This window comes from Benincasa hispida, chromosome 8, assembly GCF_027475165.1.
Source record: "Benincasa hispida cultivar pf3 chromosome 8, pf3_genome.v1.1, whole genome shotgun sequence".
Lineage (NCBI taxonomy): Eukaryota > Viridiplantae > Streptophyta > Magnoliopsida > Cucurbitales > Cucurbitaceae > Benincasa > Benincasa hispida.
In genome coordinates this window covers 3523766-3536482 of record NC_143485.1, presented here as the reverse complement: position 1 = coordinate 3536482, position 12717 = coordinate 3523766, and the positions used below count along the sequence as shown (strand labels likewise).

Sequence of the window (12717 nt, the reverse complement as noted above, 5' to 3'; positions counted from 1 at the left end):
GTGACCAGCTCTTTTGCGTACTCCAAAGAGTGTTAATCACTCCAGTGTCTGAAAATCACTCTCAGAGACACGCCCTTTTTTGCACTCGATGCACAATTAATGGGATAGTGTGTCAAATGATCATTGACAACGGCAGCACCAAAAACATTATTTCCAAGAAGATGGTCAATGCACTCAATCTTACAGCTGAACCACACCCCAACCCATACAAAGTCAATTGGATCACAAAGAAGGAGGAAACGACTGTAAAAGAGATTTGTACTGTGTCTTTATCCATTGGGAATCTGTACCAAGACCAAATCCTCTGTGATGTCCTCGAGTTGGATGTGTGCCATATTCTCCTCGGGCGCCCATGGCAATGTGACAACAAAACACTTCATAATGGCTGGGACAATACATACGAGTTCAGTTGGATGGGAAAGAAGGTTGTCCTCTTCCCCTTGATAAGCAAGTCACTCCAAACAAGGTAACTCCATCAACAAGTAAGCAAATTTTTCTCTTATCTCAGGGCAAAGATCTTTTATCTTCTAAGGACAAATCCCTTTTAGCCTTCATAGTTAAAACATATCCTTTTGAGTCTCCTAATAACGATCTAGCAGAACCCCAAATCTCTCAACTACTAAAAGAATTCCCTTCTCTTTTAGAGGAACCAGCACACTTACCTCCCCTCCGAAATATACAGCATCACATAGATTTAACTCCAAGTAGTACCTTACCTAATTTACCCCACTATCGTATGAGTCCCAAAGAATATGAAATTTTACATAATGAAATCCATAAACTCCTAGAAAAAAGGCATATTCAACCTAGTATCAGCCCATGTGCCGTCCCAACTTTACTTGCACCTAAAAAAGATGGCTCATGGCGTCTTTTGTGTTGATAGTAGGGCAATTAACAAAATAACAATCAAATATAGGTTCCCTATTCCTAGACTATCGGATTTACTAGATCAATTAGGAGGAGCATCTATTTTTTCTAAAATAGACCTTAGAAGTGGGTACCATCAAATTAGAATACGACCCGGAGATGAGTGGAAAACAGCTTTCAAAACAAATGATGGATTTTTTTAATGGCTAGTCATGTCATTTGGTCTATCCAATGCCCCAAGCACTTTCATGATACTAATGAATCAAATTCTCCTTCCCTACCTCAATAAATTTGTAGTAGTCTATTTCAATGACATATTAATTTATAGTTGTACTTATGCTTCCCATCTTGACCATTTACATACTATTTTTTCTGTTTTACATCAAAATGCTTTCTCTTTTTCAAGAGAAGTATTTTTTTAGGCTTCCTAATAAGTTCTAAAGGAATTAGCATTGACCCTAAGAAGATAGAAGCAATCTTAGATTGGCCCCAACCACAATCAATCAAAGAAATTCAAAGCTTTTTAGGCTTAGCTTCATTCTACAGAAAATTCATTAAAAATTTTAGTACTATTGCAGGGCCTTTAACTTCTTGTTTAAAGAACAAAGTTCCATTTTCTTGGGGAGAAGAACAGGCCGCAAGTAGAAAAGGTACACTTCTTACCCTCCTTCAAGGTGAAATTATTGCTTTTAATCATTTAAAAGATTTATACTCTACTGATAAAGATTTTAAAGACATATGGTATAACTGTTCTAACCACCTTCCAGCAAAAGATTTTCATATTTTTTATGGTTTTCTTTTTAAAAATGACACTCTTTGTATACCACACACATCACTTAGAGAATCACTTTTAAAGGAAGCACATTCCAATGGTTTAGCTGGACATTTTGGTAGGGACAAAACTTTTGCTTTACAGTCTTCAAAATTTTTTTGGCCACAGTTAAAGAAAGATGTTACTAATTTTGTTAAACGGTGTTTTATCTGTCAAAGTTCTAAAGGTACTAGCACAAACCAAGGACTTTATTCTCCTTTACCTATGCCAAAAAATATTTGGGAAGGCCTCTCAATGGATTTTGTCTTTGGTTTACCTATAACTCAAAGAGGATATGATTTCGTTTTAGTCGTTGTTGATAGATTTAGTAAAATGGCACATTTTTTGGCTTGCAAAAAAGACTAATGACGCTTTGAATGTTACAAACTTATTTTTTAGGGAAATTGTTCAATTAAATGGAATACCAAAGAGCATTGTATCCGATAGAGACGTCAAATTCATGAGCTACTTCTGAAAATTTTTATGGAAACGTTTTAGCACTGACTTACTTTTTAGCTCTACGAGTCATCCTCAAACGGAGGAGCAAACCGAGGTTACAAATAGAACATTTGGCAACCTCCTAAGATGTTTAAGTGGAGACAAACCCCAACATTGGGATCTAACTCTAGCCCAGGCTGAATTTTCTTTCAACGACATGATAATCGTTCCACGGGAAAATGCCCATTCGAAGTAGTCTACACTCAAGTACCAAAACTAACTTTAGATCTTGTTAACTTACCTATTTCAGTCCACTTAAGTGCTGAAGCGAATATTATGGCTGAAAGAGTGAAGAAAATCCATGAAGAAGTCCGCCAACATTCAGAAGCAACTACTAATTTTTACAAAACCAAAGCTGATAAACACAGAAGAGCTATTGAATTTAAGGTTGGAGACTTGGTTATGGTACACTTAAAGAAAAACAGATTACCAATTGGTACTCTAAACTCACAAACAAGAAGATCAGACCCTTTCCTATCATCAAAAAATTGGGAATTAATGCCCATCGCCTAGAAAGCACAGATACTTCTAATTGTGCAGAGAATCGGTATCAGATACGGATACGATATAGATACGTCCAGATATGTGTCTGATACGTGATTTGAAGTATCTGATTTTTTTATTTTTATTTTTAATTTTCAGATACGCGTACTGCTTCCAGATACGTGAAGGGGATACGTGGGTCAATTTTTTGTTTCAAATTTAAGCCCAACAATTTAAAAACCCAACCTACAACCCATTTTATTTTAGTGCATGTTTTGGAGTGATTTTAAAACCATTAAAAATCACTTTTTTCATTTTTAAAATCACTCGAAAACACAATTTTAATTACTCAAAATTAATTTAATTTTCAATTTTACAATTTTAAATGCAATTTCCATATCATCAAAATTAGTTTTGAAGAATTAAACATGTTTCACGGTGATTTTGAAAATGACAAAAGTGATTTCAACAATTTTAAAATTACTTCCAAACATAAAAGTCCACTTAAATTGAGCAATCCAAAACAAAATAAATTAAAAATGATAAAACATAAAAAATTAAAAAAAAAAACTCAAAACGTAATTAAATCTTCATTCCTCCCTTCTCTCTCACTATTTAAATCATGATTCACACCTCCTTCATCCTCAACTTCATTATTCAATCTTCATCTTCTACTTCTTTTCTACCGTCTACTCTAATCACTCAACAATCATTCGACATTACTGGATTTTTTTCAAGTTTTCACTCTCTTCTTGAATCTATTCTAATCTAACTTAAAATATGTATTATAGCAATTAATTAGACATTATATATATATATATAACACGTATCTTCAACGTATCCGTATCTTAGTTTTTTAGAAATTAACGTATCGTCGTATCGTATCGTATCCGTATCTGTGTCTGTGCTTCTTAGCCTATCACATTGACCTACCTCCTACAATGAAGATTAGCTCAACATTTAATGTTTCAGATATACATCATTACCATCCACCAGATGGCTTTGAGCTCGCACAACCAAACTCAGTGACAAGTTTGATCTTCTTGAGCAGAAAGAGTTGATGTAGAAGAAGAGTTATATTCTTTTAAGTTGCTGATTAATTAAATATATTGTTAAGCATTTGGTTGTTTTATAAGTTTAGTCCAATTGGTTAGAGTTCGTTAGTAACCAGTCAGTTAGGTAACCAGTCTTGGTGACCGATTGTGTAGGTGATCAATCACCTTTCTTGTATAAATAGGCCTATGGCCATTCTTTCTATTCATTAATAAAGAATTACTCTTTGCATTCTTGGAGCAAATTACACCATTGATCCTTTCAATTTTACTCCACATTGATGGCATTGGCTCCATGGTTTAGAGATCTTGGTCTATGCATAAAGGCAATCCCAACTCGCAAGCACCCCAACAGATTATCTACCAAGAAAAGAAAGGGCTGAGAGAACTTCAAAATCTTGAAAGCTCTATATCATATGACAAAAAAGCTAAAGATTTGATCGAAGAAGGGTCATCATCAACATGATTATGCTATTATAACCCTGTTTTGTTTGCTTTTTGAAAGAGGCTGATCGGACCTGTTCTTTATGGCTATCATTTGTGTTTCCTTGCCACTTTTGTTTTGGGGGCCCTCCACTTGTTAGTTTGTATTCATCTTTACTGGTTAAACATCTTTTCTTTCATTGTATATGCTCTCTCTCGTTTAGGCCTCATCTGCTATTGGTTCTTCTCCATTTTGTACTCTTTGAATTATTTCATTCATCAATTAAATGTTTCTTGTCCAAAAAAAATAAGCATCCATTTGTTTATTATAGCCTATCTTATTTAATCTCCAATTAGAGAGCTTTCATATAATTCACCAACAGGTGCTTCGAATTTCTACTCCTTTATTTCATCGATCAATGAAATTGTTTCACCTTTAAAATAAATAAATAAAAACCTTTAACAAGAATTTTCTAGAGCTACAAACAACAAATTAAAGATGATAGGCCTAAAAGAAAGACCACATGGTCAAATAAAATCTATCAATGTAGAATAACTATCCTCCCATGTGTTTTATCATACCTTGTAAATTTCAGCATTCAGAAGGTGACATGAAGCACCAGCATCTTGAAGAGGGATATGAAGCTTGTGTATGTTCTGTCACATTGAAAAAGAAAACACATCAATGGAGGAGGCACTCAATAGATCAATACAACAACATAAAAAAAAGTAATAATAAAAATAAAATTCCATGAATTAAAAGGGGGGAAAACATAAATCTCCAGCTATATATTATATAATTTTTTTTTGAAAAGGAAACGGTTCATTATATTAATATATAGAGAAGAGCTAAGGCTCATAGTACAAGAGGGTTATACAATGAGCAAAACGGAGATACTAAGACTTCTATTAGGATCAGGAGGTGCACCCGGGCGTCTTAACTAGGTTGACACCCCCTTAGCACCCTCATCACATCCAATGCAAACTCATAGCAGAGAAAAGACGTTAACAAGAATACAATTCGAGGAAACAATAACCGCAAAACAAGCGAAAATAATGAGCTAAGCCAACACAGTGGCCTAAAACTGAGGGAAATAAATAAAGAGTTCAAAGAAACTAGGGGGGGAGAAACTGGAAAAAGGAGAAAAGCTGAAATCCGGCACTAATTAATGTTGTCCGAAGGGGGAGGTGAAGATGATGGCCCCCCAGTTGAGATTGAAATCCGAAAGACTATAGGCATGGAAGGATTCGGAGAGTATGCACCAGGAGGAGGTTTGACGGCGGGCAGCTTCGAAGCGGTCTTGGCATCCAAGAGCTTTGTTGTGAAAAATCCTTTGATTTCTTTCAAACCAAAGATCTGCCAAGAGGGCTTTTATTGCATTACACCAGAGTAGACGGGTGGGGTTGTGGAGATTAGGGCTGGCTAGGAGTTGTAACACATTGCTTTTGAAGTCATTGCACATAATCCATGAAAAGTTGAAACACAGCAGTTTTTTCCAGCACCAAGCTGAATAAGGGCATGTGAAAAATAGGTGAAGGGAGTCCTCACTGTGTTGGAGACAGAACGGGCATACTGAGGGTGAAAGGGAGGATGCTGGCTGTTTTTTTTTAAGGACTTCAGCTACATTCAGCTGACAGAAAAGCATAATCCAAATGAGAATATTGACCCTTCTAAGACTCTTTGTCTTCCAAATAGCCGAGAAGAGAGGTTTATCCAAAGGGGAGAAAGGGGATAGGTGTACTTTAAGGGAGTTATATATTATATAATTACATTACATTCATGACTCAAGCAATTTTTGAGATTTGTATCACACGTCTTGAAGCTTGTGAGGAATTAGTACATTATCTTCATTGATGACACGGGATTTTTTATCATATTTACTTTGTAAAGTAAATGATGAAGAAAAAAAGAAGCCCGATGCTTTACATTCCAAATACTTACTAACAAGATCCAACAAGAAAAATTGTTCTATGGAACACGAAACCTTATTAAACAGAGAATTTTAGGACAGATAAACTACACACACACAACCATGAACCTTTCTTTTCTCTCTTTGGAAAAATAGTTAGTTAACTAGTATCTTTGTTCCCTTCATCAGTATAGTTCTCGAGTACACTGATAAAATTGTATCATTTCACTTGTAATAAAACTCAATTTAGTTGTTATTTTAAAACTACATATTTTTGTTTTGATAATAGTCGCTTCCTGATCACTCAAAGCCTAAAGACCAAAGCTAGCTTTTCCTTCCTCTGCTGGTCTGCATAGGATGGAAAAGCTACATTGAAAGACCAACAGAAAACGAAAAGGCCAAGTCAGGTTTTTGTGTTTCTTCGTGGGCTTCATCTTCAAAGTTTTTTTTTCTTTGATTAGGATTAGATATTCAGCATTTCCTTTTGCTTGCCGTTATTGCTTCATTATTTTGGAAGCTTCTAGATGGTCCTCGTCTTTCCCTAATATCATCTTTGATCTCTTTGCATGGTGGGCCATCCATTTCATGGTTCTAAGAAGGTTAAAACTATATATTTCTGAAAAGTAAATTATCTTGCTCGATTGATCCCCTTTTCTTTAGTGGAGTCCCTTTGGTTTTTTTATATGTCCTTGTATTCTTCCAATTTTTTTTATAAGAATAACAACTTTCATTGAGAAGAAATAAAATAACACAAGGGAAAACAAAAAAACCCCGCCCATAAAAACAACCCCTTACATGAAGGGAATCCAACTCTGCAAAATAACGCCTATAGGGTAATTACAAAAGGTCTTGGAAACCGAAGCTCACAAAGAAACATGAAAGTGAACTATCGACCAAACCTCACTAGGGTCTTTATCCACAATCCTAAAAGTCCTACTACTTCACTCCCCCCACAAAACCCAAACAATAGCGCACACATTGCAAGCCACAAAAAGCACCCCTTCTCCCCCTTAAGTAGATTGCCTCAATCGTAGCAACAACACCCCTCTGATGAGTGAACGAAACGCCAAACTCTTGTACAAAACGCTCCCACACAGAGCTAGCAAACTCGCAATGCCAAAGAATATGATCTTGATCTTCCTCCGCCTTCCGACAAAAGGATGCAACAGAACAGCCCAACAAGCGAGGAGAGCTTCCTCGAAAGACGATCCATCGTATTTGCACGACCATGTAACACCTACCAGGTGAAAAACCTTACCTTCCTAGGAACCTTAATCCTCCAAAGGACTGAAAAGACCGAGACGCCTAAGGGAGAATGGTCCACAAGCCTCTGAAAAATGGACTTACAAGAGAGCCCTTCCAAAGGATTAGGTCTCCAAACCCTTATATCCCTTCTCCCATGCCTAAAAGAGTGATTCTCAAGCAAAGAATGAAAAGAAATAATGTCCAACGTCTCCCTATTGGAAAGATTATGACGAAACCCAAAAGAGAAGGAACATGAATTCCCTGACCACACAAGAAAATCAGCAACAAAATGGTTTTTAAGATCCAACAAATGATAGAGTCTGGGATATAAGGAACAAAGAGGCCTCTCACTCACCCAGTGATTCTCCCAAAAATAAGTCTCCCTCCTCTCCCCCACCACACACTGAATTTACACCGCAAAAGGTGGGAACTCTTTCAAGATATCTTTCCATAAATTCTAGTGAGAACCTTTAGACCCCTTGGACAACCACTCAGAAGGATGGGGGTCATATTTGCTTACAATAATCTGATAGACCCTCGATCAAGAAGGTGTACGTCCGAAAGAAGAATAAGCATGGTAAAGGGCAGAATGGACAAAATGATGTAATACATAATGAATGAGCAAAGCTATTAAATGAGAATATGAATAGGGGATTATGTGGGGACCAGGCATCTTTATGTTATTAGGATTATTCTTACCTTTATGTTATTAGGTTATTTTCTTTCCTTAAATAGGAATAGGGGGAAAGAAAATCACTATCTTTTACTTTTTATTGAGAATAGCTATGAGAGCTTGTAAAAGGGAGGGAGCCTCAGCTTCCTTGGCTATTTAGCCCAAATTGTGCATATAAAATCCGAGCCCTATCACTTTGATATCAAAGCCAACGTTCGTGGGGGAATGGTGAAGAAAATGGAGGCTCGTATTTCTACAATTGAGGAACAATTGACCTTGTTACAAGTAGGAACAGAGGCTTGAATGGATCAGCGGTTTACTAAGATGCAACATGTTATAGTTCTATTGTTAGGGTTTTCATTATTGTAAATATTTTGTTATATTTCTTTCCTTTTCTATGCTTTGTACACTTGTATATATTCATATCTTTGGTGAATGAATAGAGTATTCTGATTCTCTCTCAAACCTAAGGGAGCGTTTGGGGCAAGGGTAATCATCAAAATATAATAACCACCTCTTGCTACAGTAAAAACTATTTCAAAACCTCCAATTAGCTACAGTCAACACTATTTCAAAACCCCCATTTGCTACAGTATTTACTATTTACTACAGATTTTACTATTTTACATTCATCATTTTTTTATTATTTGCTCCAATGTTTACTATTTCCTTCTCAAACTAAAATAATTTACACCTCAAACACATACTATTATAACCCAAACTAAAATAATCTACACCCCAAACACAAACTATCATAACCTAACTATAATAACCTAAGACTATAATAACTAACTCATTACCCCAAACGCCCCCTAAGAGTTTTACATAGTATCAGAGCCCTCTAAACAAATTTAGGGTTTCGTGAACCTTAGGGGTTGAGAATTTAAAACCCGTTTGTGTTACGCCTAGGGTTTTGTGGAGGGGTGAGTTTAAACTTTGCTCACAGTCATCTCCTAGCCCTCCTTCCTTTTGACCGTCTCTCCCACCCCTCTCCATCTACCCCCCTCCCTCTGCCCCTCTTCCGGCTCTTCCACTTGCCCTGTTTCTTGCCCTGTTTTCCAGCCCTGTATTTTAACCCTTGCTGCTTCGAGTAAAAGGGAGTTTTTTGTGTAAAGACCTTTCGACTCCTTGATAGGAGTGCTTTCCGGTCATGGAGATTAAAAGCTGCAACATATTGGGTCATTTCTTTTGTATGTGGCAAGAGGGTCCAGGATTCATAGTGGAAGATTTGAAAAAAGGATAGTCCTTGTTCCTCTCTTTAGCAGCAGCCATTTGGCTAAAAGAAGGCTTCAGAAGACTTTTGTTTGCCTCAACGGTTGAGTTCTTTTTGTTAAAAGAAAGAGTAGATGAGAGTTTCATACGTCTAGCCAAATTCAGAGTCAAAGACAATTGGTTTGTAGAATGTGCAGTGTGGCCTACCACTGGGGGAAGAAAGAATATTCATGTTCCTTATGGGGTTGGATGTTCAGGCTGGCAAGAGTTCAAGGAAATGATTGATGCCAGCATCCATATCTTCAAAGATAATTCAGCTCAGCAAGCCCCTCAAGTGAAGAGTTTCTCAGAAGTGGTGAGGTACGTTCTCTCAACCATATCTAAAGCCTTCAAAGTTTAAGAATGTTGCAGCTCAAAAATCCTGTAGTAAAGGTCAATTAAATCAAGAAAAGGGTTCTTATTGGATTCAAAAAGATCATGAAGTTCTCAAGGAGGATTTTAGTAGTTTATGGCTCATCTCAAGGCTTTTAGTCTTCAATGATTGGAAGGATATCTCGAAGGTATTGAGTGAGGCCTTTAAAACCAGTGTCACTATCAATCCTCTGTTTGCAGATAAAGCTTTAATCAAAGTCAGCAATGGTGATTTGGCCACTTTGATATCAAATCCGGGTAAATGGCAGTCGTTTGGTCCTTTTCACTTGCTATTTGAAAAGTGGAATCCCAAAATACATGGAAGAGCCTCTGTGATGAAAGGCTTTGGTGGTTGGATTTCAATCAAGAATCTTCCACTGGATTTTTGGGGAAGAAAGACCTTTGAAGCCATAGGTGCTTATTTTGGGGGTTTGGAATCAATTGCCTCAGAAACTCTTAACTTAACTAATTGTTTGGAAGCCAAAATTCAAGTTAGAAGAAACCTATGTGGATTTATGCCTGCCACAATCGAAATAAAGGATGCAATTCGTGGGAATTTTTTTCTAAATTTTGGAGATGTGGAATGTTTAGAAGTTCCTTCTAAGGTAGTGGGGAATTTATTATTTAAGGACTTCTCTAATCCTATTGACCTTGTTAGGTTAAATGATGTAATTAAAGATGAAGGAGTTAATTTCAAATTGGATATTTTGGAGTGGAATTTCCTTGTCTCTTCACATTCCAAACCCACCTTTTCAAGGAACCTGAATCCAGTTCAAGAACCCCTGCAAAGAGATGAAATTTACACAGAGGAAGTCGAAAAGTCCCATTTCCCCCTTGCAAGGTGTTTAATTACAAAGAGTCCAACTACCCCTGCCTCCTTTATTGCCGAGGAAGTTGTACAGCCCATTGCAAGTGAAAAGTTTAGTGTGTAAGAAGTCGAAGAGTCACTGTACTTTAATGAAAAAGTTGAAAAGGTGCCTAGAGCCTTTAAGAAGAGAGAGAAGGGAGGCTTTAATGGGGTATCCAGCCCCTTGGCCAAGGAATTTGAACAGTCATCTATTCAAAAAAATGAAAAGCCACAAGGAATTAAAGTTAATTGTTTTTCGAAGCAATCAGTAGCAATTTTATTAAGCAACAAATGTGACCCTTCGTCTTCCAAGGCTGCTGCTCTGCTCCCCTGTTCCAGTCCGAGTAAGTCTCTCTCCCCTGTTTTCACTAAAAATCAGGCTCCTCTGCTTCAGCCGGCCCTCGAGCTAGCCCCAAAAATTCATGCCTCCTCCTCGACACTCCTCCTCCCTCCCTGCAGTAAGCAAGCACCAAAGGCAAGCAAAACAGGGGCTAAACGTCAGCAAAAATTCAAGCATCCCCCCTACCTTTTTAAATCATTCCCTAATCATTTCATCATAAGAAAGTTAGCCAAGGACTCATCCAAGAAACCAAGCTTTAAAGCCAAGTCAGTGGCAATTCACAACCCGGATTTATTAGAAGCCCAATGCACCCAAATTCAAGGACAGCCTCAATGCTCCAAGTCAGGCTCCGCTTCTCTTCTCCCTACTCTCTTTGAACACTCTGTTTTTTCATTACCTAATACAGAGTATACATTCTTGAGAGGTTCCACACCCCATCCGGGGGAGTTCCCAGCAGATAAAGGGGAGGTCCTCATTGATTCTCCTTTCAGTGTGAGTAGTGAAGAAGAAGTTTGGGCAAAATCAGTTGGTTTTTCAAAAGAAAAAAGTAAAGAGGACCCTATAGTTCAAGATTTGAACCCCCTGTTTCAGACAGAGGATGGCACTATTTTAGAGGTTGTTAGTTCAATTTTTTCAGCCATTCCTTGTGATCTTCCAGCTCATTTAACCTCAATTGTCAAGGACTGCCATCTCATCCTCGATTAATGTTTAGAAGTTGAGGCTACAATCCTTGTTTTAAGTCTGAATCATGAGAATTGTGTCGTGGAATACTAGAGGCCTGAAAGATATTAACAAAAGGTCAGCTCTCAAGCGTTTTCTAAAGAAAATTAACCCTACAATAGTTCTAATTCAAGAGTCAAAAAAAGACAGCTTTGAAGTGAGTTTCATCAAAAGCTTGTGGAGTTCTAAAGATATTGGCTGGGAATTTGTGGAATCTTATGGTTATTCAGGTGGTTTATTGACTCTATGGGATAAGAATTTGATCTCGGTGGTTGAAACTTTGAGAGGGGTATTCGTTATCAATAAAATGCATCACTGCTTGCAATAAGACTTGCTGGATCACTAATGTCTATGGACCAAATGATTACAAAGAGAGAAAATTCATGTGGCCAGAGCTTTTATCTCTTTCATTTTATTGTGTAGAAGCATGGTGCATCCGGGGAGATTTTAATACCACAAGATGGGCACATGAAAGATATCCATTGGGCAAAAGCACTAAAGGAATGAGAAGTTTAACAACTTTATAGACCAAGCCAATCTTTTGGAGATTCGGTTGGGAAATGGTAGCTTCACTTGGTCTAGGGAAGGAGCTTCTGCTTCAAGATCTCTCTTAGATCAATTTTTCATCACCAAAACGTGGGATGAGTTGTTTGAGAACTCTAGAGCCAACAGACAAGTAAGATCCTTCTCGGATCACTTTCCAATTTTGCTAGAAGCAGGGTCGTTTAGCTGGGGTCCTTCCCCTTTTAAATTTTGTAACAGCTGGTTGTTTAATAAGAAGTGCGTCAAGATCATCGAATCAGCTTGGGCTAGTAGCAGCATTCAAGGGTGGGTTGGTTTTGCCCTTAATCAAAAATTGAAAGGTGTAAAGGCAGCAGTAAAGGAGTGGTACTCTAAATTTCAGGAAGATCAAAGAAGCAAAGAAGAGGGGTTGTTAAAAGAAATTGAAAAATGGGATGCCCTTGCTGATTGCTCTACCCTTGATAACAGTGAATTAGCACTTAGATCCACTTTAAAGTCAGATTTAATGTCTCTTTACAGATGGGAGGAAATTAATTTAATTCAGAAAAGTAAGTTGAATTGGTTGAAGTTGGGAGATGAGAACACAAGCTTTTTCCATAAGTATTTAGCTGCAAAGAAGAGAAGAAATTTCATTGCTGAATTAATAGATGATCAAGGGGTGCCAACAACTTCTTTTCAAGAGATTGAACATCTAATCCTGAAT

General features: G+C 37.3%; 1 protein-coding gene across 4 annotated transcripts in view; it reads right to left on the bottom strand.

Moving 5' to 3' along the window:
• APC4 (Transducin/WD40 repeat-like superfamily protein) overlaps nt 1-12717 on the bottom strand; it is a 50274-nt gene that overhangs the window by 23421 nt on the left and 14136 nt on the right. For all 4 annotated transcript variants that reach the window (XM_039038124.2, XM_039038126.2, XM_039038127.2 and 1 more), the window contains exon 7: nt 4717-4791. In XM_039038124.2, the coding sequence (XP_038894052.1) occupies nt 4717-4791 (75 nt within the window). The remainder of the gene's footprint in view (nt 1-4716; nt 4792-12717) is intronic.